This window comes from Artemia sp. Qi Xiang Cuo, chromosome 18 (genome assembly GCF_049724085.1).
Source record: "Artemia sp. Qi Xiang Cuo chromosome 18, ASM4972408v1, whole genome shotgun sequence".
Taxonomy (NCBI): domain Eukaryota; kingdom Metazoa; phylum Arthropoda; class Branchiopoda; order Anostraca; family Artemiidae; genus Artemia; species Artemia sp. Qi Xiang Cuo.
In genome coordinates, this window is record NC_142811.1 from 7152397 (window position 1) to 7179940 (window position 27544).

Consider the following 27544-nt stretch of genomic DNA (forward strand, 5'->3'; position numbering starts at 1 on the left):
CATAAAACAGACATAAATTGCTGTTGACATACATAAATGTGAGAAAGTTCCTGTTTTTTCATTCTCACTGACAACGAACCATAAAACAGACATGAATTACTGTTGACGTCCATGAAAAGCATCAAATAAATTTAACAACACCCATAACCGTACAAGAAAACATCAATCAAAATGAGAAAATTAATGTTTTTTAAAGTGAGAAAAATTCTGTTTTTCCATTCTCACTGACCTAAAGAACAGACATAAAAACATGCATAAATTATGTAAAAAAGTTGTAGGTGGCAGCAGGGGTGAGCAATGGGACCTCCTGAGGCCTTTCTACTGGCAGCCCCCTCATATATGGAATAATTTCTGTCCGCTTTAAGTTTTAATGTTTCTCCTTACTTTTAGTTGAAAAACTTGTTTTTTTATAATTTAATTTTTTTAAACTTAAATATTGTGCTTCTCAACATCCAGGAAGGGACCGAGTGTTTTGACTAAGTTTTGGTTTATTTATATTCTTAATGATGTTTTTGTTTATGTTTTTTATGTTTCTCTTTTTGATTATGTCTTTATTCATAGCTTTGATGATGTTTATTATGTTTTGTTTATGTTTTTAATTGTGTTTATTATGTTTCATCTATGTTTTTATCATGTTTTTGTTTTGATTTATAAATGACCCATTGAACTTGAAGTTGAAAAAACTTGTTTTTTTATTTAATTATGTTTAAAAATTAAATATTGTGCTTCTCAGCATCCAGGAATGGACCGAGTGTTTTGATTAGGTTTTGGTTTATGTTTATTTATATTTTTGATTATGTTTTTGTTTATGTTTATTTATGTTTCTGTTTTTGATTATGCTTTTATTTATGGTTTTAATTATCTTTTACTAACGTTTATGTTTTTGTTTAGATTTATGTTTTGTTTTGTTAATGACCCATTGAACTTGAAAAAACTTTACAGTTTCCTTAAACGTTTTCTAAGAATGGGATTTAAGGGAAGGAAAATAAAAAGGAAAAAAAGAAGAAACATACGGATTTAAAATTTTATTACACAGATCTACCAGCTCATACATTTTATTCCTTTGAGAGCTTTAACTATATTAATATCTTTTCAGCAGCAGATTAATAAGTTGGTGTCTTTTGATTTTTATTGTATCCATCATTAAATATATATATATATATATATATATATATATATATATATATATATATATATATATATATATATATATATATATATATATATATATATATATATATATATATATATATATATATATATATATATATATATATATATATATATATATATATATATATATATATATATATATATATATATATATATATATATATATATATAGACTTGACGGATTAGACTTCAATTGAAAGAATTGACTGAAGATTAGACTTGATTGAAAGTCATAAGAAATATTTCTCATTGATTGTAATAATCACTATTGCAGCGAAATAAAAGACTATTCTTTTTTATTGCGATTCAAGTTTTATTTCGTTATTCACAATATTCGACATTCCGAAGATCCAATAACCCTTTCTTGCAACTATAGATGAAAACTGAAACGAAAACTGATTCTATTTATTCTGGTGTCGGACTTGGAGCCAAAACATGCAACTGTCGCCAACTTGGGAATAGTTTGTTGATGACACATGATTCGTACAAATAAAAAAAAAATGAATTTAAGTATTTAAAATCATAGTAATTAGACCAGAAAAAAAACTAGTAATTTATTTCAGTGTGGGGGCAGCAACATTTCAGGGGCATTTAATGTTGATGACACATGAGCAGTAAAAAAAAAAGAAAAAAAATTAAGTATTTAAAATCAAAGTAATAAGACCAGAAAAAAACCTAACAATTTATTTCAGGGTGTGGTTGCAGCATTTCAGGGGGAGGGAGGCGAATAAAAAACACAAAAAAAAATACTTTAGTTGTTTTTTATAGCTTAATTCGCAGCAAAAGGCAGTCTATATCAAGTTTCTGGATACATCACTTTAAACTCTACCAAAATTACACTTTATTTTGAAGAAACGTTTTAGTATAATATACAACATTCTAGTTAAGTGTAATAATACATTGAGGTAATTGATGTCCACCCTCCATTCATGTTTGGTTTTAACCGCAACCACAACCACAACTTGAATTAAATTAAAATTGTTATTTTTACATAGCAACATTCCTTTCAAAGTTCCATTCCTTTAAAACAACAGGAAAAAAAAATGAAAATACTAAATTTTAAAACACAGCAAAATACTATTTGTCTGCTCTTTACTTCTTTTTTTTTCGAAAAAATAATATTTTATTAGAAGCCTGTACGTACAGGGTATATATGTTAGATAGTAAAGTAAGATACCCAAATCCTTTTTCCTAGGATCATAAGCGACCAGGGGCTTGCCCTTGAAAAGGAGACGAATGGGGACACTAAGGCTAAATCTTTGAAGGAATCTTAATTCGTCAATTCTCATTTTCATTTTTTTTAATTATACAAATACCTTACCATAACTTTGTTTACAGTTAAAGTATGGCTGATGGTTTTTTTTTTTATTCAAAAATGAAATTTAGGCTATCTAATTTATATATATTTTTTGACAAGCAAATTGTATAATAGGGTAAAGCGCAATAAAGAGTGCAAAAAAATATTTTATTCGAAGCCTATATGGATGGGGTATATACCAAATAGTAAGGTAAGATACCCAATTCCTTTTTCATAAGATCATAAGCGACCAGGGCCTTGCCCTTGAAAAGGAGATGAATGGAGCAAAATGGGGAGACTAAGGCTAAATCTTTGAAGGAATATTAATTCGTCAATTCTTATTTTCATTTTTTTTTTTATTATACAAATACACCTTACCATAACTTTGTTTACAGTTAAAGTTTAACCAATAGATTGTTTTTTGAATTCAAAAATGAAATTTAGGCTATCTTATTTTTTTTATATTTTTTGACAAGCAAATTGTGTAATAGGGTAAAGCGCAATAAAGAGTGCGAAAAAATATTTTATTCGAAGCCTATATGGACAGGATATATACCAAATATTACGCTAAGATACCCAAATCCTTTTTCATAGGATCATAAGCGACCAGGGGATTGCCCTTGAAAAATAGACGAATTGGATTGTTGATGGGTTGTTTTTTGTTTTTTTTTATTCAAAAATCCAAAGAACAATCCCTCTTCCCTCACCAATTCGGACTAATAAAACATCTTTTTTATTTTTTGACAAGCATATTGTACAATTTGACCCTCGTTAAAAACAAACCTTTTACGTCCCTGGTTACGCTTTTGGTGGTTACGCTCTTCAGTACAAATAATATTTCCATTTTGTCAGTTCCTATCTTCTTTTTCTCGAAAAAATAATGTTTCATTAGTAGCCTGTACACATAGGGTATATGTACCAGATAGTAAGGTGAGATATCCAAATCCTTCTTCATAGGATCATAAGCGACCAGAGGCTTACCCTTGAAAATGAGACGAATGGAGCAAAATGGAGACATCAAGGTTAAATCTTAGAGGAAATGTTATTTCGTTAATTCTTATCTTCGTTTTTTTTTTAAATTATTCAATTATACCTTACCACAACTTTGTTTACAGTTAAAGTGTGACTGATAGATTACTTTTTTATTCAAAAGCGATGGTTCGAATATCAGTGATGGTTTGTTACTGTTGAATTATACCATTACTGTTATTGTTGACATATTTTTACTGTAGAAAGAAATACTGTTACTGTTGTTACTATTACCGTTGAAATATACTGTTACTGGTATGGCTGACATGTAGTTACTGTTGAAAGAAAATAATTCTACTGTTGTTACTGTTACCGTTGAAATACACTGTTACTGTTGACATGTATTTACTTTTGAGAGAAAATACTGTTACTCTTGTTACTGTTGAAAGAAAATAATGGTACTGTTGCTGTTAAAATATACTGTTACTGTTATTGTTGACATATATTTACTGTTGAAAGGAAATACAGTTACTGTTACTGTTGAAATATAAAGAACTGCTGTTACCGTTACTGTTGAAATACATTGTTACTGTTATTTCTTACATGTAGTAACTGTTTAAAGAAAATACTGTTACTGTTGTTACAGTTGAAAGAAAATGATGTTACCGTTGTTACTTTTACTGTTGCTACTGTTACTGTTGCTGTTGAAATCTACTGTTACTGTTATTGTTGACATATATTTACTGTTGGAAGAAAATACTGTTATTATTGTTACTTTTACTGTTGACATATACCGTAACTGCTGTTACTGTTACTGTTAAAATATAGTGTTACTGTTGTAACTGTTACATTTGAAAGAAAATACTGTTACTGTTGTTACTTTTACTTTTGTTATCGTTCAAATATACTGTTGCTGTTATTGTTGACATATATTTACTATTGAAAGAAAATACTGTTATTGTTGTTACTGTTACTGTTGAGATATACTGTTACTGTTGTTACCATTACTGTTGAAATATACTTTTACTGTTATTGCTGATATGTTTTCACCCTTGAAAGAAAATAATGTTACTGTTACTGTTAAAATATATTGTTACTATTACTGTTGAAATATAGCTACTGTTGAAAGAAAATACAGTTATTGTTGAAAGAAAATGTCGATAGTTAGCTAACAACGCACGCGAATAGTTAGCAACTTACCATAGAAAAATATTTAAATGCTTGAAGTGCTTCGTCCCACGTGCGGTACACATTTGGCGACAATTGATGTACTAGGGTGGAGTCTGCCCATCGTCGCCACTTTCTCTCCTCCCTATAATCATATATATAAATTAATTTTAAACACGGTGATAAATGATAAGTGATTATGGTAGAGTTTTAGATGACCGGAATTTTAGCTATCTTGGAAAGTAATTGAGTAAGGTGAAAGAACTTTCAGATATAGCTCTAGACCTTGTATTATACTCTGGAGAAGTCTTTTTAAGTATCTACGTCTACCCCCTCCTCTCCAATAGGCATTAACCTTTAATGAGCTCAAATGAACTTTTTGGTATAAAAGAGAAACTTCAAGAAATACATAAACAGCACAAAGGAGAGTTAGAGAAGGCGTTATGATCCTCATAATTTTGCTAAATACTTAGAGAAATGCGTTTTATGGAACTTAGAGAAATACGTCTTAAATAATAAAAAAAAAACTAGTACGGTTTACCCAACTCAAATCATTTTATTCTCCAGTGTTAAGACAGTTTTAGACCTATATTCTAAGCAATTTTCTAAGCCTTAGAAATAGGAAAGGAATAGATACATGAGCTTAAACCTCTTCCCAGGGAATAATTTCCCTGAATTCTTTTCTGACAGGTTCAGTCTCCTAGTTCAACTACTTTCCAAGATACTAAAAGCCCCTCACATAAAATTTTGCCTTTATTATTATCATTCAAGTTCATGTATCGTTCTAAAGACTAGCCTATTAAATGGTCAAAGCCTTTTCTGGGGGGGGGGGCACACCCAATACTTTCTATCTGATGACTTGTCCAAGTGGAGGACGATTAGCACTTCAACAAAATTGTATGATTTTACCCAAAACATCCAGATTAGTGCATATCTTGGAGCGTGTTTCGCGTTTTCGCGTGTTTCGTGTTATATCTTTAGTTTCCTAAAGATATAATTCTAATTAGATTCTTGCAAGAGGGATTTTAAACTCAGCCTTTCCCTTGACCTCCTTTGAGTACAAGGCTGTACCCAGGGGGGGGGGGGACCCATTTTGAACCCCCCCCCCCCAAATTTTTGACAGAGTCAAAAATTAGTCTAGAAAAACAGTTCTGATCAGCTTACGCAGGATGTTAGACAAAGTCCACGGGAAAAAATCGGGTAACCCCCCGAACAAAAATCCTGGATCCGCTCTTGTCTGAGTAGTTGAGATTACAATATAATATTGCCAATATATATATAATATTATAGATATTATATATATATAAACAATATTAATATTATAAATATTGTTTAGCAATAAATAAGCTTTCAAATGGGGATACATCCATTTATTTAGACAGTGAAAAAAAAGGTACAAAAGTCCAGATATTTCGATATCACGTATCCAGCGACTGTCTTTAATAGAAATACTAAAATAATAAAATTGGAACTAGCATATTTATGCACAACAAAATAAATAACTTTTCGGGTCATTCACAAAATAATGAACTTCCGGATTATTCATTATTTCATTATTATTATTCATTATTTTGTGAATGACCCGAAAAGTTATTTATTTTGTTGTGCATAAATATGCTACTTTCAATTTCATTATTTTAGTATTTCTACTAAAGACAGTCGCTGGATACGTGATCGAAATACTGGACTTTTGTACCTTTTTTTTACTGTCTAAATAAATGGATTTATCTCCATTTGAAAGCTTATTTGTTCGTCATAGAAAGACAGTGTGGTTTAAGAAAACAACATCTAATTAAAGGTGTTACGTCGAAAATACATTGTTTAGCAATTCGTCGGCTGAGAGGCGGTGCGACGGTTTTTCAAGCAAGAACGAAATACCGAAAAGATATCTTGATATTCAAGACTATAAGATAAGGTAAATCTTTATTAACACAAATAATTACAATAAAATTGCAATTCTAGCGAACGAAGAGCAGAGCTCAATGTGTTAGCTTAATTCATAAATAACTGTAAAGCAGCACAAACAACTTCAGACAAAAATAAAAAAAAGTCAAGAAAACAAGCAGCGGAAGGCAAAAAAAAAGAAATAGCAGAAAAAAAGAGCAAAGACCCTTCGAGGGTGAATATAAATCAATACAAAATTAAGATAGTATCTATCATTCGTAGCTCCCCACCAGGGGAGTAATTTCGTCAAAATCCATGGGGGGGGGGCAAATTTGGAGCCAATTTTCTCAAATCAAGTAAAAATGACCATAAAAACTAAAAAAACAAGCCGTTCGGTACCATAAAAGTACTATTAAGTACTTTAAAAGTACTATTAAGTACTTTAAAAGTACTATAAAGGTACTTTATAGTACTATAAAGGTACTTTATAGTACTATAAAGGTACTTTATAGTACTATAAAGGTAACTTATACTACTATAAAGGTAACTTATACTACTATAAAGGTAGATATGTACTAAAAACTGATCTCTTTCTGTTGATGCTTGAATTATGCAGGTTTATCTTAGTTTTGACAAGATTTTGTAGAAAACTAAATATTAGTTGGGGGCCAAACAGGGGTCGGGGGGGGGGGGCTGAGGTCTAGGAGGGGCAGTTCCCCCCTGTCCCATAGAAAATTAAGCCCCTGCTCCTCACTTTGCGAAGAGGAGTACTGCAAAACCCATTTTTTCACATAAGGACCATTTTTTTAATTATACTCGCCACACGCAAACCATAAAGTTTTTGAGGATTAAAGAGGAAGGGAAAATTTGAAAAATAACCATGAGGAAAGAATAGAAGATAAAATAAAGCATAAAGAGAAGAATAGAAGGAAAAGGATTTATTTTGATAAAAGAGAAAACATACTGCAAAGAAAACAACTTACCACAGCTAACTAGGGAAGGAGGGGGGGAAAGAAAATACCCCGCCCCATTGTAGATAATACGTGGGTCCATAAATTTTCAGAATCAACTAGTTACTTTACGATGAGGGTAACTGAAAACTTTATACACCTGAAAGTTAGGCCAAGTAGGCCATGGCTGAGGTCGCAGGATTTTTTTTTTTTTTTTTGAAATTTGAGAGGTATTTTTTCATATTTAAAGTTTTGTATTTAGGATATATTTTTTGAAAGAAGTTAGGGAATTCCCCTCTAACTTTTGGGTTTATGAAAAACGGCCCATGCTTCCTATCCAATTGAATTGCGGATATAAGTGTCCACTCAGTCTGTTCTGAAAACGCTCAGTCCGGTCAGCTAAGTCTGTTCTGGAAACGCTCAGTCCGGTCAGCTAAGTCTGTTCTGGAAACACTTTTGTCTGTTGCAAAAAACTTGCGTTGGAAGTAAAGTGGCCGAGGACCAAAATATTACTTGCAGACATTGCACCACCTATCTTCTGACATCTTTAGAAGTGTGGCCAGAATTTGAGATGTTCATGCAGTTCACCTTTTATATACCCAAAAGAATTTCGTGCAAAAGCCCGAATTACCTACGAATTCGATCCTTAATATACATATAGGAAAATATTAAGTCTAAACGTTCAGTGCCTGAACCCAAACACCTAACCTAACAAAAATTGATACTTTCTTGAAAATGGCGCGAAAATTATGCTACGTTTATCCATACTTTGCGTAAGACAGATTGGACTATTAAACGGTTTGTAATAATAAATAGTAAGTAAAGAGCAATACGTGCCAATAGTAGCTAAAACTCTACAATAGGTACCATGATTACAACATACAGGGTGGTCCAAAACTAAGTTTATAGTTATTAAGTAGACTTAAAATTGTAATTAACAATTTTAAGAATTTTAAATTACTTGGGGATAAACAAACAACAGACCAGGATTAAACTCTAGCCACATGTTTTCCAAACTGACCCTTTTTCTAGAAAAAAATTAGCTCATTAAGTTCCTAGAACTTGCTAAAGAAAGGATACAGATCCAAGCAACAGGGAAAGGCAGCAAGCCTGTTACCCAGCCTCATGGGCAGCTGGCATCGAACCCTGATACCCGTATTGTCAAACAAAACATTAATCAACTGTGCTTCCAGTTTCCTAGAACTTATGAGAAAATAAATAGAAATTAAGAATGACTTTTAGCTAGTTCAGTTAGTTGAGCTTTTCAAACAGTTCGTGGTAACGAACTGTAAGTAAGGAGCGACAAAGCTCAATAGTAACCGAAATTCTAAAAAACGAATTTTGATACCAATAGATAGATCAAAAGAATCAGATTTTTATGTTGATTTCAAATATATAAGTTTCATCAAGTTTACTATTACCCATCAAAACTTACGAGTCTGAGAAAATTTGCCTTATTTTCGAAAAAAGGGGGAACACCCCTTAAAAGTCACAGAGTCTTAATGAACAATAATGAATCACACCATCAGGTTCAGCGTATCAGAGAACCTTACAGTAGAGGTTTCAAGCTCCTATCTGCAAAAATGTGGAAGTTTGTATTTTTTGCCAGAAGAAAGATCACGGATGCACGTTTATTTGTTTTTTTTTTCCCAGGGGTGATTGTATCGACCCAGTTGTCCCAGAATATCGCGAAAGGGCTATTCAAACGGAAACTTAAAGTTCTAGTACCCTCTTTAAGTGACCAAAAAAATTGGAGGGCAACTAGGCCCCCTCCCCTGGTCATTGTTTCCCAAAGTCACCCGATCAAAATTTTGAGATAGCCATTTTGTTCAGCGTACTCGAAAAATCTAGTTACGCTAAAAGTTTACGCTCTTTACGCCAAAGTTTTCTTAGTATTTTCAACAGAGCTATTTTTATTTTAAGTATTAATGTTGCTCCTTACTTTCAGTTGAAAAAACTTGTTTTTTTATTCAATCATTTCATGAGGCTAGCTGTAGGGTTAGCTTCATAGTATAGATTTAAACTCTGAGGAATGTTTAGTATTGCTATTACCAAGTAAGTAACTTCAACCATGTAAACAGTTTTTTTTAATGACTGTAAACCTACTTTTCAGCCACCCTATACATCAAAAGACGAAAAGTTACCCTGATATACCCTGAAGAAGTTATAATAGTTACCCAGAAGAGGTTAATAGCGTAAAAAAAGACACTTGAACCTTGCATTCCCTACCGTAGGTGTTGAGGAAATTTTCGGCTTTTCTCGAGAAGGTTACGGATTACGGATGTGTGCTTCTTTGTTTGTGTTCTTTTTCCCGCAGATAATCCTATTAAACAAGTGACCGTCAGATATCGAAAGAGGGCTCACTCAAACGGAAATCCAAATTTCTAGTGCCGTCTTTTCCTGTGCAAGTTTTTTCCGCTCTCCAACGGTTTTAGCATATAACCGAAAGACAAAATTTTTGGTGCAGAGGCTCTTCTGATTAAAAACACTTTGAAAATTGGTTGAAAACAATGACAAAATGGGAATTTTCCTGTTTTTCAAACAAGTTTTATATCCTTCTCCAAGGAAAATTCAAAGTAATATAATTCTGGCTCGGTGAGTAGATACATCTGAGACTAATGCATCCTATCATATAAGAATTTCGTCTTTTTGCGCGATTTACAAATGTAGCCTTGTTTCAAAAACGCTTGTTTCAGAGGGAACATATAGCCTAGATTAAGTAATAAACGAGATTATCCCAAAGCAAAGTGCCAATTTATACCATTTTATACTGCAAAACAACAATTTTGGCCAAATGCCAAAATGCTACGAGCTAAAACATGAGTAATAAAATAGAAAAAGTTTTATAAACTAAAAGTAAAAAGCGATATTAAAAATTAAAACGAACAGAAATTATTCCAAATATGAGGGGGGCTACCCCCTCCTCAATCCCTCGCTCTTCTCGAAAAAGTTTTTAATACTATAAAAAAAGGTTCTTATTATAATTAAACGGCCCTTGTGTTTCAGGAGCCGTTCTTAAATAATTTGGATAAAAAGTTAAACTTTACCGTAAAGAGCGAGGTAGGATCCTCCTACCTTGGAGGACAGAGGAGGTGGGATCCTCCCTCAGATACGGAATAATTTCTGTTTGTTTTAAGTTTTAATGTCGCTTCTTACTTTTAGTTTATAAAACTTTTTTTTTCATTTATTTTCTCATCGCTTTTCCGATAATACCGGAAAATCCACCCCCCTTTTCCATGAAAAATCCCTACCACAAAAAATTCCTCCATGGAAAGTTCCTCCCACGTAAAATTTCCACAGACAATTCCATCCTCACTAAAAATTCCCCCGGAAAAGTTCCTTCGGGGGAAAGAAGGGCGTGTGAAGGAGGCTAGTTGCCCTCCAATCTCTTTGGTCACTTAAAAAGGGCAATGGAGCTTTTAATTTTTGTTCGAGTGACCCCTCACCTCATCTTCAAGGACCCTGAATCTTCTACAGTAGGGCTATCTGATACGCTGAATCTGATGGTGCGAATTCCTTGAGTTTCTGGGCGTGTTCCCCTTTTTTTCGAAAATCACGAAAAAATTCTTAAGGCTCGTAACCTTTGATGGTTAATATTAAACCTATTGAATTTTATATGCTTGAAACCAGCATAAAAAGCTAATTCTTTCCATGGTTCTATTGTTATAAAAATTCTGTCTTAGTTTAAATTACTGTTGGGCAGAGTCACTCCTTTTACAGCTCGATATCACGAACTATTTGATATAGTACATTCAAAATGAACCATTATTATATAGACTGTACATTACCAACGGTTAAACAGTATGGCTTACTTGGGAACAGTAAATTTCTTGCAGGGGGGAAGACATACCTGAAGCTCAAAGACTGCATTACTAGGGAGGAAGTTTATAACTTTTTGCGAGAGGCCCCCTCCCCCTATATTGTCATGAACTGGCGCCACTGCTGTACAGCGCCATTCTAACAGTTCTTTTTCATGTGTTAAAACCAGAACAATACAAAGTAAAAAATTGTAATTTTAAATCAAGATAAAAAAAAAAACTAAATCACTAACAAAAAAAAGTCATTCACCCAGAAAGCTATCATTATCTTATAGTCTTCATCATTTATATAGCTTAATGAAAAACCGGAATAAAAACCTCAAGACTCTTTTTTATACGCGACTCGGGCTATTGAAATTATTTGAATTATTTTGGCAACGCACTGTAAAGTGGTAACACTTTTTTGGGGGATTTATGGAGGCCAATGAACTTTATGAAGCTAAGGTATTTTAATGAGCAAAAAAGAGAGAGAAAGACATTTAATAAGCAAAAAAGAAAGAAAATAGAACAGAAAGAAAAGGAACTGTCTTACAAGGGAACCGAAGTGAGCAACAATTTTAGAAGTAATAGAGAAACCTGCAACAAAGTAGAGTGAACAAGATTTAAAAAAAAAGCAAAATGATTTCAGAGAAATCCAAATAAGAAGAACCACAGGAAAGTCCCAGTTGAACCGAGAACCTTCCAAGGTCATTCAAAGAGAGGTATTTGAGGTCAATATAGCTGGGGAGTTTCCACTGAGGTAGGAGGAGGGGGCAACCCCTAAACAAAAACTTGTCCAAAGACCCCCCTAATATTTTCTAGTTCCCCCCTCCTTCAGAATTAATTAGTGAAAAGGGGAAACAAATACGGGAGAGAGAAAGAGAATTGTCTTACAAGAGAACCGAAGTCAGCAACAACTAGAAATATAACAGAGGAACTTTTAGCAAAACAGATTGAATTATGACTGGAAAAAAGCCAAAGGATTTCTAAAAACACACAATTAGATAAATAAAATTTCAAATAGGGATAAAATCCTTTTAATATACAGGGTTTCACAAACAATGATAGAAATTCACAAACAATACCAGATATTTCGGTATCACTGCAAATGTGTTCGAAATATCTGGTATTTTTTGTGAATTTCTATCCCTGTTTGTGAAACACTGTCTAATAAAAGGATTTTATCCCTATTTGAACTTTTATTTGTCGTCATGGAAAGCCAGAGTGGTCTCCGAAATTATCTACACAATTAGAAGAATGGGATGAAATTTCCAGTTGACACGGGGACTTTCCAGGTCATTCCAATAGAGATGACCGAGATTATTATGGATGGGGAGTTTGCGCCGAGGCGGGAGAAGGGGGAAGGGCGTCCTTTAGGAGCAATTTGCTAGAAAACCTTCCCTATTTTTTTCAGATTCCCCACCTTCAGACTTAATAAGCAAAAAAAAGGGAATGAAAAATAGAAAAGAGAGAAAGAGAATTGTCTATCAAGGGAGCCGAAGCCCTTAACAGTTAGAATTGTAATCGAGAAACTTGCATCAAAATAGAGTGAATTAAGATCGGGAAAAAGCCAAAAGATTTAAGAAAAATACATAACAAGAGGAATCAGATTAAGTTTTCGGTTGACTAAGGAACTTCCCGAGGTCATACCAAAAGAAGTGCTGAAGATCAATATGGATGGCGAGCTTGCACAAAGGTAGAAGGTATGGGGCTCCCCCTTGGGAAAAATTTGTCCTAAGACTCCCTACCCCTCCCCAACTCAGACATAATAAAAAAGGAAAAGAAAAAACAAAACAGAGAGAAAGGGAAACATCTTGCAAGGGAGCTGAATTCAACATTTTGAGATGTAATAGAGAAACTTCCAGCTAAACAGAATAAATTAAGATTGAAAAAAAAAATTACTTCAGAAAATACAAGATAAGAGGAATCAGATGCAGCTAATTAAAATAAAAATAAATAAGTTTCAAAATAATAATTAATAATTAATTAAATAATAATTAAATAGGTTCCAGTTGCAGCTAATTAAAATGTATCGATTGTATAGTAGCTTAAAATATTATAGCGTCATCTATCTTTTTTTTGTCATAACCAGATTTTTATCTTATTGTGGCAACAGTTTCTTCTAACTGTGTTGCGGGAGACCTACTTAGGTTTTGTCCTGTTTTTTTTTTTTTTTTTTTTTATTATTATTATTTTTTTTTATTTTTTTTTTTCGGTTCGTGGGTTGTGGTTTATTTTTAAAAAGTTGTAAGGGTCTAACATCCGTTATTATCTGTCGAAAACTTGGACCTCAGGAATGCGACATTTCATTTTGAATAGCTACATAACTCTTGCCTGGGGTCAAAAGGGTGGTTTTTGCTAGAAATTGAGTTAGAGCTTTCAGAGTGTGAGTTGAATTTGAATTTTATAGTCTAAGCTGGAGATGACTATCTGAAGTTATGCAGCCGAACTTTCGTCCAATTGAGCCATATGTCTCCTTTCAACTGGAATGCTCCGTTATAGCAGGCTGGCAGCAGTTCCAAAACCAAACTTGGACTAAAATTGGGGAATATCTAAGATGGGCGCTGGTTTGTGTAGCGGCAAATTTCCAAGTTTGTTATCCTATCCTTCCAGTTAATGTTCAGGATACGTCGAAGTACAGTTGTTTTCATATGCAGTGAGTCGCTTTTCCTGCTCAGCTGTGAGTTTTAAACATTCCATCGCATACGTCAAGATCGAAAGGACGTTACTTCTGAAAAGGTGAAGTTTTAGCTGGAGTGAGTACTTCGCTGATTTCCAGACTGGTCGAAATCGTTGAAATCCGAGCTTGCCAGGGCTATTCGTGTTCTCATTTTTTTTTCGGAATTGCCACTAAACGAGACGGTGCTACCAAGATATCGGAAGTCGGTGACTTGCTCTATGCTTTCAGTCCCCAACTGGATATTCATCGGTGAGTTAGTGGTTGACATCGCTTTGGTTTTGGGGACGTTGATATTTAACCCAAACTGCTCGGCTCTTTCGGCTAACTTGCATAAAAAGTCTTGAAGTCTGCTTTTGTCTTTCTCCATCAATCCAACATCGTCTGCAAAGTCGAGATCTTGGACTAGTCTGCCTGATTTTGATCCCGTATCCATCAATTTGCCTGAATATGTAGTCCACTATGAGAATAAAGAGGAATGGAGACAATACGCATTCCTGTTTGACACCTGTCAGTACTTCAAAATATTTTGTATTTCCTTCGGAGGTTCTCACGCGGAATTCCATGTCTTCGTACACTGCTATGATAAGGCGAACCAGCTTATCAGGACTACCGTAAAAGATCTGGATTCTCCTTAGTATTGGGCAGCCTATTGAATCGAACGCTTTATCAAAGTCGACGAACAATAGATATAGACGTTGTCTCCACTCGTATGATTCTTCAAGCATGGTGCACAGTATGAATATCAGATCGGCGCAAGATCTTTTTGGTCGGAAACCATGTTGGTCCTCGCTTAAATGCGGGTCTAAGGCAGCTTGAAGAACGGCAAACTGAGACATATAAAAAGAATGATGAAGAAAAGAGTATAATTGCACATCAGCAATTATGAATGAGGGGCGGTGGGTTATTGTGTATACCCCCCCCCCCGAAAAAAAATCCTGGGTACGGCCTTTCAAAGAAAAAACAATCTTATTAGCGAAGAGGAGAAAATAATCGTGATTCGGTAGAAGTTTAGCTACATTCCTTAGCGGTAATTTAATTCGACACCTTTTGCTGAAAACCAAAGATTTACGGACTCAAAAAATTATAAACTGGCAATCAACAGTTTGGCCTTGATATATGAAAGTGCATTAGGGCGGGTATAAGATGAACCATTTTTTTAGCTTGGTTTTAGATTTAGGTGGGAGCCTTGATTAGAGGCCAGATCCAGAGAAGTAAAAACCATAAAATATAGTACTCTTGGCATTTATTCTTATTTTGGAACTTTTTTTTAAAGGGCAACTGGCTGCAAATTAAAGTTTTATTTTAAAATCCCTTCCTCGGATTCTTGACCGAAGCGTTGTTCCCGCAACGCGATGGCGTTGCGGGGTTTTTGCGGTGTTCCCGCAACGCGAAGCCGACAAAGGGTTTATTTTATTTTATTTCTGACCATTTTTTAAATAATACCAGAAAATCCGGCTCGTCCTGTATGGAAAAGTCCTCTAGATAATTCAATCCCGGTGAAAATTTACCCCGGACAATTGCCACTAACATCTCCACATGTAAAACTGAGATGGCAAAGAGAAAGTAAGACAAATAAAACGAATTTCGTTTACAAATTCTAGCAAATTCCCTCAGTGATTTCCCCTGAAAAGTTCACCTCCCGGAAACTTCCATCCCAACGGAAAACATAGCCTACGTAAAGACATTTCCCCAGGTGCTTTGAGGGGTCATGTTAAGACATAGATACTGAGCCTTTCAACTATGCTGAACAATATGGCTATTTCAAAATTTTTATCGAACGACTTTGGTGAAAAAAGGTACGTGGGAGGTCGAAGATACCCTCCAAACTTTTTGGTCACTTAAAAAGGGCACTAGAACTTGATATTTTGGTTCGAATGAGTCATTTCCAGACATTCTATGACTATTGGTTCGATACGATCCCTCCTGGAAAAAAATTAACACGCATCCATGATGAACCCTTTCAGTGGGTTTGACCTTACCGTGGTAATACTGGACCAAGAGATCGAACATTACTGAAGCAACACACTGCGGGGCCGACGCAGGGACCTTGGTAGTCAAGAAGTGTCGCTAATCCAATTTCTTTATTAAAGGTTAAATTTGGAAAATTTTAAAGTCGTAAAAAGGATTGGTTCACAAGGGTATAGCTAAGGAAGGTATGGGTAGATGCCAGTACAAAGCTAAAAAGCACAAGATGATGTAATAACTGATGCAAATGAATGCCATAAGGAATAGCAATGGCTATAGGAATTTGAAGCGAAGAACTGCATGTAACATCCCCCTTTTCATCTCTTGTAGTTTTGATTTGGGGTTGTATAGTATACGGCAACATTTTCTCAAAGGTAGTAATAGCAGAACCCTTTTGATTCAAATCTTTTATTCAGGAAAATCTGAATAGTTGCTAGAGCCGGGAGATCAAACCCAGGTCTAGCAACACACTGCAGGGCCGACATAGTGACCTTAGTTGTCAAGAAGCGTGGTTAATCCAATTTCTGATTTTACTTACTTAAGCTAATTTAAAATAAAACTTGTAAAACAAATTTCCGCACAAAAAAGATACGTTCATTACACCTCGGGCCCTTTCATTTCAGGCTCGGGCCCTTGCCATGTCACTCCGACTTTTGTACGTCAAGAATAGGATATTTAGGAATGAGGTAGGGCATAATGGTCCTTTTGCTCTAGGCCTATGTGTGGATTGGAGGCATAGATGAGAGTTCGGCTCATATGATGTGTGAGTGTCAAGAATTCAGATTTGAGAAAAGAATTGCATTACAGAGACCCGGTTTGATGAACGATAGCTAGAGGGTATAGTGAGCAAGGAATCTTTCACAAGTATTACGGGGTTGGGAAAATTTCTCAGGCTAGCAATAGAGTGCAGAAAAAGATTTTTATAATTTGTGTAATGTTTATAGTTTAGGTAGTGTGAATTACTAATAATTAAATTTTGCATTTTGCATTGCCATGGCCGTAGAGCAATAAAAATTGCCCTTTAAGGCTCGGACCTTTACCATTTCGCACTACCTTCTTTACGGCCCTTATCCCCATCCACCATAGGTAAATCTTGACTGCATCTACAACTAGAGCAGAAACATACACAAGTTTTTTTCAGGGGGGGGGGGATAGAGGGGTTACGGCTATCAAAATAGGTAGCATTTGTAAGAAAACAGTTTAAGAAGGTGTAGCCATCCTTTGAAAGTGGAGTTGGTTAATAAAATATCATGTTTTTTATATACTGTCATCTAGCACTTTATCAATTTTTTCAAATAGATGGCGTTCAAAAGTGCCCTTGGCGTATCAAGAAAAAAGTCAGTTACAATAATAAAAAAAGAATCCAATAGAAGAAGCAAATCAGAGAAATCACCAAAAAATATATATGTAAAAAAGTGTGTTTATCATGGAAGTGGTAGGGGGCACACTGATAGGATAATTTCTCATCATGTCCTTGGTATAGAGAGCATTTCGAGACAAGTCAACAGAAACCAGAAAAATAGTAGCACAACGGAAATATGCAATCAAACTGATCAAATACCTCTCTAAATGATCAAAAGAATCTTAAACCATATTTTCATAAATAATTCCAGAAGTATATACCTTAACAAAGTGCACGCACAGGATGTTTCGAGAATTCAAGGTTCTCTGTAAACGATATCTTCATTTAATTATCAGCTGCCCCAAACAGCTGAACTCTCAGTTCATTTAATTTTCAGCTCTATGTCACCAGAATACTGAATATAGCCGTAAAGTAAGTGTCTTTACATAGCCGACACGGAATTTTTAAATGTATACAAAAGAATTTTTATTTGCCTTTTTATTAACGAAAAATATTACTTTTCAATTCATGGATGGAAACAAAGATTAACATAAATAAAAACACAGTTATTTTATATGCTTAAAAAATCCATGAGACTAAACGAAGCTAAAATGTAATTAATATGAGATTTCAAAATTCCATAACTAGGCTCACCTGAAAATCTTGTACCTGATTCGTCCATAAGTTATATGAACCCTGGGAACTTTATCACTCAAACAATTTTTCCTTCTTGTGGAGGGGGTGAGGGGCCCAAGAACACAAAGATAACAAACGAGATTCAGTCCATGGCATTAGGGCATTAATATATACAATAGGGTATAAAAATATGACTCTATTTATACTTACACTATATCTTCCTTAGTTTTACCCTTTGGTAGCGAGTCCTGTAGCATTAAGAAATATTTGTTCATTATTTCCGTATTTTTCGTGCCATCTTCAACAAACTCCACCATTGGATAAAACTTTAATAAATCCTCCAATTTCATATTTTTGTCATAAAGAAGGGATTGAAGGACTGATATTATCAGTGAACTATCCACTAATTGCTGGAAGAAAAAAAATTAATCAAAATTTCCATTTTATTGGAATAATAAGTCAACTGATCTATTAAACTAATTAATGATCACTTTGATATTTTCACCATAAAGGCGCGACTAACATTATCAATGTAATATCCAGTGATTGCTGGAACAGAAGTATAAATCAAATATTCATTTTATTTAAATGATTAATCAAATGGTTAATTCAGCTGATTATTGAGAAATTCGATATTTTGTCGTAAATGAATCAAAGTTTCCGTTTTACTGGAATAATAAATCAACTGATTTTCAATTTTATCAATGTACTATCAACCAATTGCTGGAATGAAGAAAGAACAGAAAACTCATTTCATTTGAATGATTAATCAACTGATTAATTCAACTGATTATTGACAATAATGTTTTGTCAAAAGGAAATGGTTGAAGTGCTGAAACTATCAATGTATTTTAAATCAATAGCTGGAATAAAGAATGAATCAAAAATCCATTTCATTTGAATAATGAATCAACTGATTGTTGAAAAACTGGACATATTATCAAAAAGAAGTGGTTGAAAAACTGGCCTTATCAATACGTTATCAACAAATTAGTGGAATAAAAAATGAATCAAAAGTTCATTTCATTTGAATGATTAATCAACTGATTTAATTCAACTGATTGTTGACAAATTCGATATTTTGTCGTAAAGAAATGGTGGAAGTACTGACATTATTAACCAATTGGTAGAATAAAGAATGAATAAAAATTCATTTATTTTGAGTGATTAATCACCTGACTAATTCAACCGATTGTTGACAAATTTTCGAAAATTAATGGTTGAAGTGCTGACAATTTCAATGTATCGACAATCAATAGCTGGAATAAAGAAAGAATCAAAAAATTATTTTATTTGAATGATTAATGAACTGATTAATTCAACTGATTAATGACAAATTCGATATTTTTTCGCAAAAAAGTGGTTGAAGTATGGACATTATCGACCAATCACTGGAATAAAAATGAATAAAAATTCATTTCACTTGAATGATTAATCGACTGATTGTTGACAAAACCCTTGTGTCAAAAAGAAGTAGACGAAGTGCTGACATTACCAATGTATTGTCAATTGATAGCTGGAATAAAGAATATATCAAGATATTTTATCAAAAAGAAGTGGTTGAAAAACTGACATTATCAATACGTTATCAATCAATGGCTGGAATAAAGAAGGAATCAAAAATTTATTTCATTTGAATGATTAATCAACTGATTAATTCAACTGATTGTTGGCAAATTCGATATTTTGTCGTAAAGAAGTGATGGACGTACTGACATTATCAACCAATTGGTAGAATAAAGAATGAATAAAAATTCATTTATTTTGAGTGATTAATCAACTGACCAATTCAACTGATTGTTGACAAATTTTCGAAAATTAATGGTTAGAAGTGCTGACAATTATCAATGTATCGACAATCAATAGCTGGAATAAAGAAGGAATCAAAAATTTATTTCATTTGAATGATTAATGAACTGATTAATTCAACTGATTAATGACAAATTCGATATTTTGTCGTAAAGAAGTGGTGAAAGTACTGACATTATCAACCAATTGGTAGAATAAAGAATGAATAAAAATTCATTTATTTTGAGTGATTAATCAACTGACTAATTCAACTGATTGTTGACAAATTGTCAAAAAGAAATGATTGAAGTGCTGACGTTATCAATGTAACGACAACCAATAGCTGGAATAAGGAAGGAATCAAACAATTATTTCATTTGAATGATGAATCAACTGATTAATTTAACTGATTGTTGACAAATTCGATATTTTGCCGCAAAGGAGTGGTTGAAGTATGAACATTATCGACCAATTGCTGGAATAAAGAATGAATAAAAATTCATTTCACTTGAATGATTAATCAACTGACTGTTGACAAAAATCTTGTGTCAAAAAGAAGTAGTTGAAGTGCTGACATTATCAATGTATTGTCAATTAATAGCTGGAATAAAGAATAAATCAAGATATTCATCAAAAAGAAGTGGTTGAAAAACTGACATTATCAATACGTTATCAATCAATTGCTGGAATAAGGAAGGAATCAAAAATTTATTTCATTTGAATGATTAATACACTGATTAATTCCACTGATTGTTGGCAAATTCGATATTTTGTCGTAAAGAAGTGGTGGAAGTATTGACATTATCAAGCAATTGGTAGAATAAAGAATGAATAAAAATTCATTTATTTTGAGTGATTAATCAACTGACCAATTCAACTGATTGTTGACAAATTGTCAAAAAGAAATGATTGAAGTACTGACATTATCAATGTATCGACAATCAATAGCTGGAATAAAGAAGGAATCAAAAATTTATTTCATTTGAATGATTCATCCACTGATTAATTCAACTGATTTTTGGCAAATTCGATATTTTGTCGTAAAGAAGTGATGGACGTACTGACATTATCAACCAATTGGTAGAATAAAGAATGAATAAAAATTCATTTATTTTGAGTGATTAATCAACTGACCAATTCAACTGATTGTTGACAAATTGTCAAAAAGAAATGGTTAGAGTACTGACATTATCAATGTATCGACAATCAATAGCTGGAATAAAGAAGGAATCAAAAATTTATTTCATTTGAATGATTAATCCACTGATTAATTCAATGATTTTTGGCAAATTCGATATTTTGTCGTAAAGATGTGGTGGAAGTACTGACATTATCAGCCAATTGGTAGAATATAGAATGAATAAAAATTCATTTATTTTGAGTGATTAATCAACTGACTAATTTAACTGACTGTTGAAAAATTGCCAAAAAGAAATGTTTGAAGTGCTGACATTATCAATGTATCGACAATCAATAGCTGGAATAAAGAAGGAATCAAAAATTTATTTCATTTGAATGATTAATCAACTGATTAATTCAACTGATTTTTGACAAATTCGATATTTTGTCGTAAAGAAGTGGTTGAAAGTATTGGACATTATCGACCAATTGGTAGAATAAAGAATGAATAAAAATTCATTTCATTTTGAGTGATTAATCAACTGACCTAATGTCAACTGAGTTGAAGTTGACAATCATGTATGTCAAAACAGAAATCAGTTTGAAGTGGTTGACTGACATTATCAATGTCTCGACAATCAATAGCTGGAATAAAGAAGGAATCAAAAATTTATTTCATTTGAATGATTCATCCACTGATTAATTCAACTGATTGTTAGCAAATTCGATATTTTGTCGTAAAGAAGTGGTGAAAGTATTGGCATTATCAACCAATTGGTAAAATAAAGAATGAATAAAAATTCATTTATTTTGAGTGATTTATCAGCTGACTAATTCAACCGATTGTTGACAAATTTTGAAAAATTAACGGTTGAAGTTCTGACAATTTCAATGTATCGACAATCAATAGCTGAAATAAAGAAGGAATCGAAAATTTATTTAATTTGAATGATAGCTGACAAAATCGATATTTTGTCGCAAAGAAGTGGTTTAAGTATGGACATTATCGACCAATTGCTGGAATAAAGAATGAATAAAAATTCATTTCACTTGAATGATTAATCAACTGACTGTTGATAAAAATCTTGTGTCAAAAAGAAGTAGTTGAAGTGCTGACATTATCAATGTATTGTCAATTAATAGCTGGAATAAAGAATAAATCAAGATATTTTATCAAAAAGAAGTGGTTGAAAAACTGACATTATCAATATTTTATCAATCAATTGCTGGAATAAAGAATGACTCAAAAATTAATTTCATTGTAATGATTGATCAACTGATTATTGACAAATCCGATACTTTATCATAAAGAAGTGGTTAAAGTACTGACATTATCAATATACTATCAATCAATTTCTGGAATTAAGAATTAATCAAAAATTCATTTCATATGAATGATCAATCAGCTGACTAATCAACTGATTATTGACTAATTCAATGTTTTGTCATAAAAAATTGGCGGAAGTACTGAACTTATCAATATACTATCAACAAATTTCTGGAATAAAGAATGAATCAAAAGTTCATTTCATTTGAATGATTAATTAACTGATTAATTGGTTGAAGTACTGACATAACCAATGTGCTATCAACCAGCGGCTGTAATGAAGAATGAATTAAAAATTTTCATTGTTATCATTAATCAACTGATTATTGACAAATCCAACACTTTGTCATAAAGAAGTGGTTAAAGTACTGACATTATCAATGTACTATCAATCAATTTCTGGAATCAAGAATGAATCAAAATTCATTTCATATGAATGATCATTCAGCTGATTAATCAACTGATTACTGACTAATTCAATGTTTTGTCATAAAGAATTGGTTGAAGTACTGAAATATCAATGTACTATCAACAAATTGCTAGAATAAAGAATGAATCGAAAGTTCATTTCATTTGAATGATTAATCAACTGATTACTTGGTCGAAGTACTGACATCATCAATGTGCTATCAACAAGCAGCTGTAATAAAGAATGAATTAAAAATTAATTTCATTGTAATGATTAAATCAACTGATTATTGACAAATCCGATACTTTATCATAAAGAAGTGGTTAAAGTACTGACATTATCAATGTACTATCAATCAATTTCTGGAATCAAGAATGAATCAAAAATTTATTTCATATGAATGATCAATCAGCTGATTAATCAACTGATTATTGACTAATTCAATGTTTTGTCATAAACAATTAGCTGAAGTAATGAAATTAGCAATTGTACTATCAACAAATTGCTAGAATAAAGTATGAATCAAAAGTTAATTTCATTTGAATGGTTAATCAACTGATTAATTGGTTGAAGTACTGACAACACCAATGTGCTATCAACCAGCGGCTGTAATAAAGAATAAATTAAAAATTCATTTGATGTGAAAGATTCGTCAATTGATTATTTTATAAATGATATGTGCCTTAACTTATCAGTTCATCAGTTGCCGAAATTATATCAGTTCATCAGTTGCCACAATTTGCCGCAATTATCAGTTCATCAGTGTGCCTTAACTTAGTGTTCATCAGTTGCCGCAATTCAAAAGAATTAACTTTCATTCTAGTGAATATACAATTAAATGTTTCAACAGATAATCCAATTAAATCAACAGCTATTAGCGACATATTTTCCAAATATTGCTAGGAAGAATAATGAACTAGATATTTCAATCCATTCAAATAATTATTCACTTTATTTAATTGGCATCATAAATTCATCATCTGCCTTGGATATAACAAAATAACTAACTAGCAATACATGCCATTCAAGCTTTATTTCAGTTAAATATTTCAACTGATTTTTCATTCATTCAACTGATATTAATAATGTGTTATCAAAACGTTGAAGTATTATTTCATTCAGTGCTATTTGAGTTAAATATTCCAACTCATTACTTATTCATTCAACTAGTATTAACAATGTGGTTATGAGCCAATCCCTGAAAAAAAAAAACTAAGAATCTATTTCATTCAAGTAATTATTCAGCCCATCTCTTCAATCAATTATTTTTTAATTAATGACATTGTAATTTCAAATTATTATTTGTCTATTTATGAAGTAAGTGACTGCGATAAAATTCATTTCACTCAAGCAATTATCTATCCAGTTAGTTCTTCCAACTAATTATTCGTTTATTAGATTGACTTTATCAATGCTCTATCCACCAAGAGCTGGAATGATAGAAGAAATTAAAAATTCATGTTGTTCAAATGATTATTCAGTTGATTATCGTAACTGATTATGCTTTATTTAACTGATTTTGTCAAAACAATAACATCCAAATAATTAAAATAAAAAGAAGGATTATAAAGTGCATGATATTCATGTTGTTCAAATGATTATTCAGTTGATTATCGTAACTGATTATGCTTTATAAAACTGATTTTGTCAATATCAATATAGATCTTTCAACTACATGAGCAAAATGGCTAACTCAAAATTTTGATTGGATGTGTTTGGGAAAAAAGTGGGCAAGAGAAGGGGGGTAGTTGCCCTCCAATCACTTTTGACTATTACTAAGGGCACTAGCCCTTTGAATTTCCAATCGAATGAGCCTTTTTTGAAGTTTCTACGACAACGCTTTCTATAAAAATCTTATATGCCCCCAGGGCATAACTTAAAGCCCTTGCCTTGAGAGCTGTGGGGGAGTGTCCTCCTCAAAAACATAATTTCCATCTGGAAATTAGCTACGCTGAACAAAATGGCTATCTCAAAATTTTGATTGGATGATTTTGGGAAATGGTGGGCGCGGAAGGGGTGTTAGTTGCCTTCCAATCACTTTCGACTATTAAAAAGGGCACAAGCCACTCCAATTTCCAATCGAATGAGCCATTTTCCTAGTTTCTACGACAACTCCTTCGATACGAAGTGCCCTGGTCTAAAGAAAAAAAAAACAATACATTGTGCCAACATTGTTCTTTACTTAGGCAGCGCGGTTGCGTTGCCTATGATAAATAGCTCTTGTGAAAGTACTAAAAAAACTTTAGCGTAAAGAGTGAGGTATTGACTGGGGGGCGAACCCAATCATATACGTAATAGTTTCTGTTCGTTTTAAGTTTTGATGTTGAAAAGTTTTCAGTTGAAAAGTTTTTCAGTTGTTTTTATTTTAATTATTCTGGGAAATCCGGCCTCCTTTCATAGCACTGTGCCTTCCCCCATGAAAACTTCCTCCAAGGAAAGATCCTCCCATGCGACCCCGCCCCCCCCCCCCCCACTACCAGAAAAAAATTCCCCTGAAAACGTATGTATACTTCCCGATAACCAATACTATACGGTATGTAAACATTAGGCAAAGTTCATAACTTGCATTCCTTCCCGAGACTATGGGGGATTAAGTCACCCTCAAAAACATAGTTATTATCTTTTTCGACCATGGTGAACAAAATGGCTATCTCAAAATTTTAATCTGTTGACTTTGGGAACTAACTGAGCGTGAGAGGGGGCCTAGTTGCCCTCCATTTTTTTGGTCACTTGAAAAGGGCACTAGAACTTTTAATTTACGTTCGAATGAGCCCTCCCGCGATATTCTAGGACTACTGGGTCGATAAAATCACCCCTGAAAAAAAAAACAATAAACACGCATCCGTGATCATTCTTCTGGCAAAAAATACAAAATTCCACATTTTTGCAGATAGGAGCTCTAAACTTCTACAGTAGGGTTCTCTGATACGCTGAATCTGATGGTGTGATTTTGATCGCTGAATCTGATGGTGTGTCATTAAGGTTATATGACTTTTAGGGAGAGTTTCCCCATTTTTTCGAAAATAAGGCAAATTTTCTCAGGTGCGTAACTTTCGATGGGTATATCTAACCTTGATGAAACTTATATATTTGAAATCAGCATAAAAATTTGATTCTTTTGATGTATCTGTTGGTATCAAAATTCTGTATTCTAGAGTTTCGGTTACTATTGAGCCGGGTCGCTCCTTACTTACAGTTCGTTACCACGAACTGTTTGATACAGAACTAGTTCTATTGAAGATCGTGATGGGGTGGGGGTAAAATTAGAAATTGACATTTAATACATTTTGATTTCTGGGAATATTTCTGGTCTACGCTACTATTTTGAAAGTAAAAAGTAACATTAAACGCCAAAAGGAGCAGAATTTATTTCATATGGGGGGGGGGGGTCTCCCTTCCTCATCCCCAACCTTCCCTCATGGTCATAGAAACTTCGGAGGATGCTTCTTGATCGGATATTCGAGCTGTTTTTTTTTTATAAGTCGAAAGTGATTGGAGACTAACCACCCTCTGTCCTAAAACTGCTTTTGATATCTGGTCCTTTGTTACCCCGTAGGACATCTGTTAGACATTTTGAGATACCTATTTTGAACTTTCTCTATGGTTGCTCAATTTTGCATGTGATGGAATTTTCCACGAGGGGGGGGGATATCCGGGGGAATTTTCCATGAGGGGGGATATCCGGGGGAATTTTCCGTGAGAGGGGATTTTTTCAGGGTGGAGGATATTTTTCGCGGGGAGAATTTTTCAGAGGGGAAGATTTTGCGCGGAGGGGAGTTTTCCGGGGGGGGGGGAGGAACACCGACTACCGTTTTTACAAATAAAATTTTTACTCAAAAACTTCCTTTTAGTTCTTTACTTTCACCTACAAATGCAAAAGTTTTTTTAATTCCATATTAACAAGCAAAATTTAAACAAGCAAAAACTAAAACAAGGTTACCAGAAATTAGTTTATTTCTGGTTTCTACCTAGTTTATTTCTGCCAGTTTACTTATTTTTACCACTTATTTATTTATTCATTAAAAATGCGAAATTGTCGATACAAAAAAAGTAAAGCGTTTCTAAGAGAGACGTAAAGATTTAAGCAAGCAAAAACTAAAACAAGGTTACCAGAAATTAGTTTATTTCTGGTTTCTACCTAGTTTATTTCTGCCAGTTTACTTATTTTTACCACTTATTTATTTATTCATTAAAAATGCGAAATTGTCGATACAAAAAAAGTAAAGCGTTTCTAAGAGAGGCGTAAAGATTTAAGCAAGCAAAAACTAAAACAAGGTTACCAGAAATTAGTTAATTTCTGCTTTCTACCTAGTTTATTTCTGCCAGTTTACTTATTTTTACCACTTATTTATTTATTCATTAAAAATGCGAAATTGTCAACCAGAGAAACGAATTTTTCAAATTTGATCAAAAACAGAAACAAACCAAATATTAGCCCGCATAAGAGCAGTTCTCTCATCAAGTGGAAACTGGCTGCTGAGATGACCTGTTTCAAGTTCTTCTGCTCCAGCTCCAGTTGGAACCTGCTTCGAGTTATGAAAAGCAAAAGTTTAATAGAAAGTCGAACATACAAATAGAAAGAAGAAGGTAGAAAATAGCAAAAGTAAAATGAAAAGTAAGTCCTTAGACCAGCACTGCTTTTCCATTCACCGAATTTAAGAGAGAGAAAAACAGACAACAGACAAATAAATAAAACTCACATCTCAATAACCTTTTTTTGTTGTCTTTATATTTATCTTTTTTCTTTTATTTTTTTATCTTTTTTGTTTTATCTTTTTTCTTTTGTTTTTTGTTTCTCTCTTTCTTTATATGTTGCGTTTAATGTAACTTTAATAACCTCTGTAAGGTCAACGACAGCTAAGATTGATTTATATTGTTACTATTACCAGATCGTGCATTGTTTGAAGCCAGCTGCTTCAGTTTCAGTTCCTGTTGACCGTGTTAGATTTGGCACCAGAAAACCGTTATGGAATTTATTCCCAGAAGTGAAAAAAGCTAAACAATGCGTGAAGTTTGGACTCCGCCTTTGAATTACTTGTGA

The 27544-nt window shown here is 33.2% G+C and overlaps 1 protein-coding gene across 1 annotated transcript in view; it reads right to left on the reverse strand.

Annotated features, from left to right (window-relative positions):
- The window catches only part of Su(P) (prostaglandin E synthase Su(P)), an 82280-nt gene that overhangs the window by 36788 nt on the left and 17948 nt on the right, over positions 1-27544 (reverse strand). Inside the window, exons 4-6 of the mRNA XM_089104593.1 lie at positions 18071-18270; positions 4640-4751; positions 4414-4490 (exon numbers count right to left, since the gene is read on the reverse strand). Coding sequence (XP_088960719.1) covers positions 4414-4490; positions 4640-4751; positions 18071-18270 — 389 coding nt within the window. The remainder of the gene's footprint in view (positions 1-4413; positions 4491-4639; positions 4752-18070; positions 18271-27544) is intronic.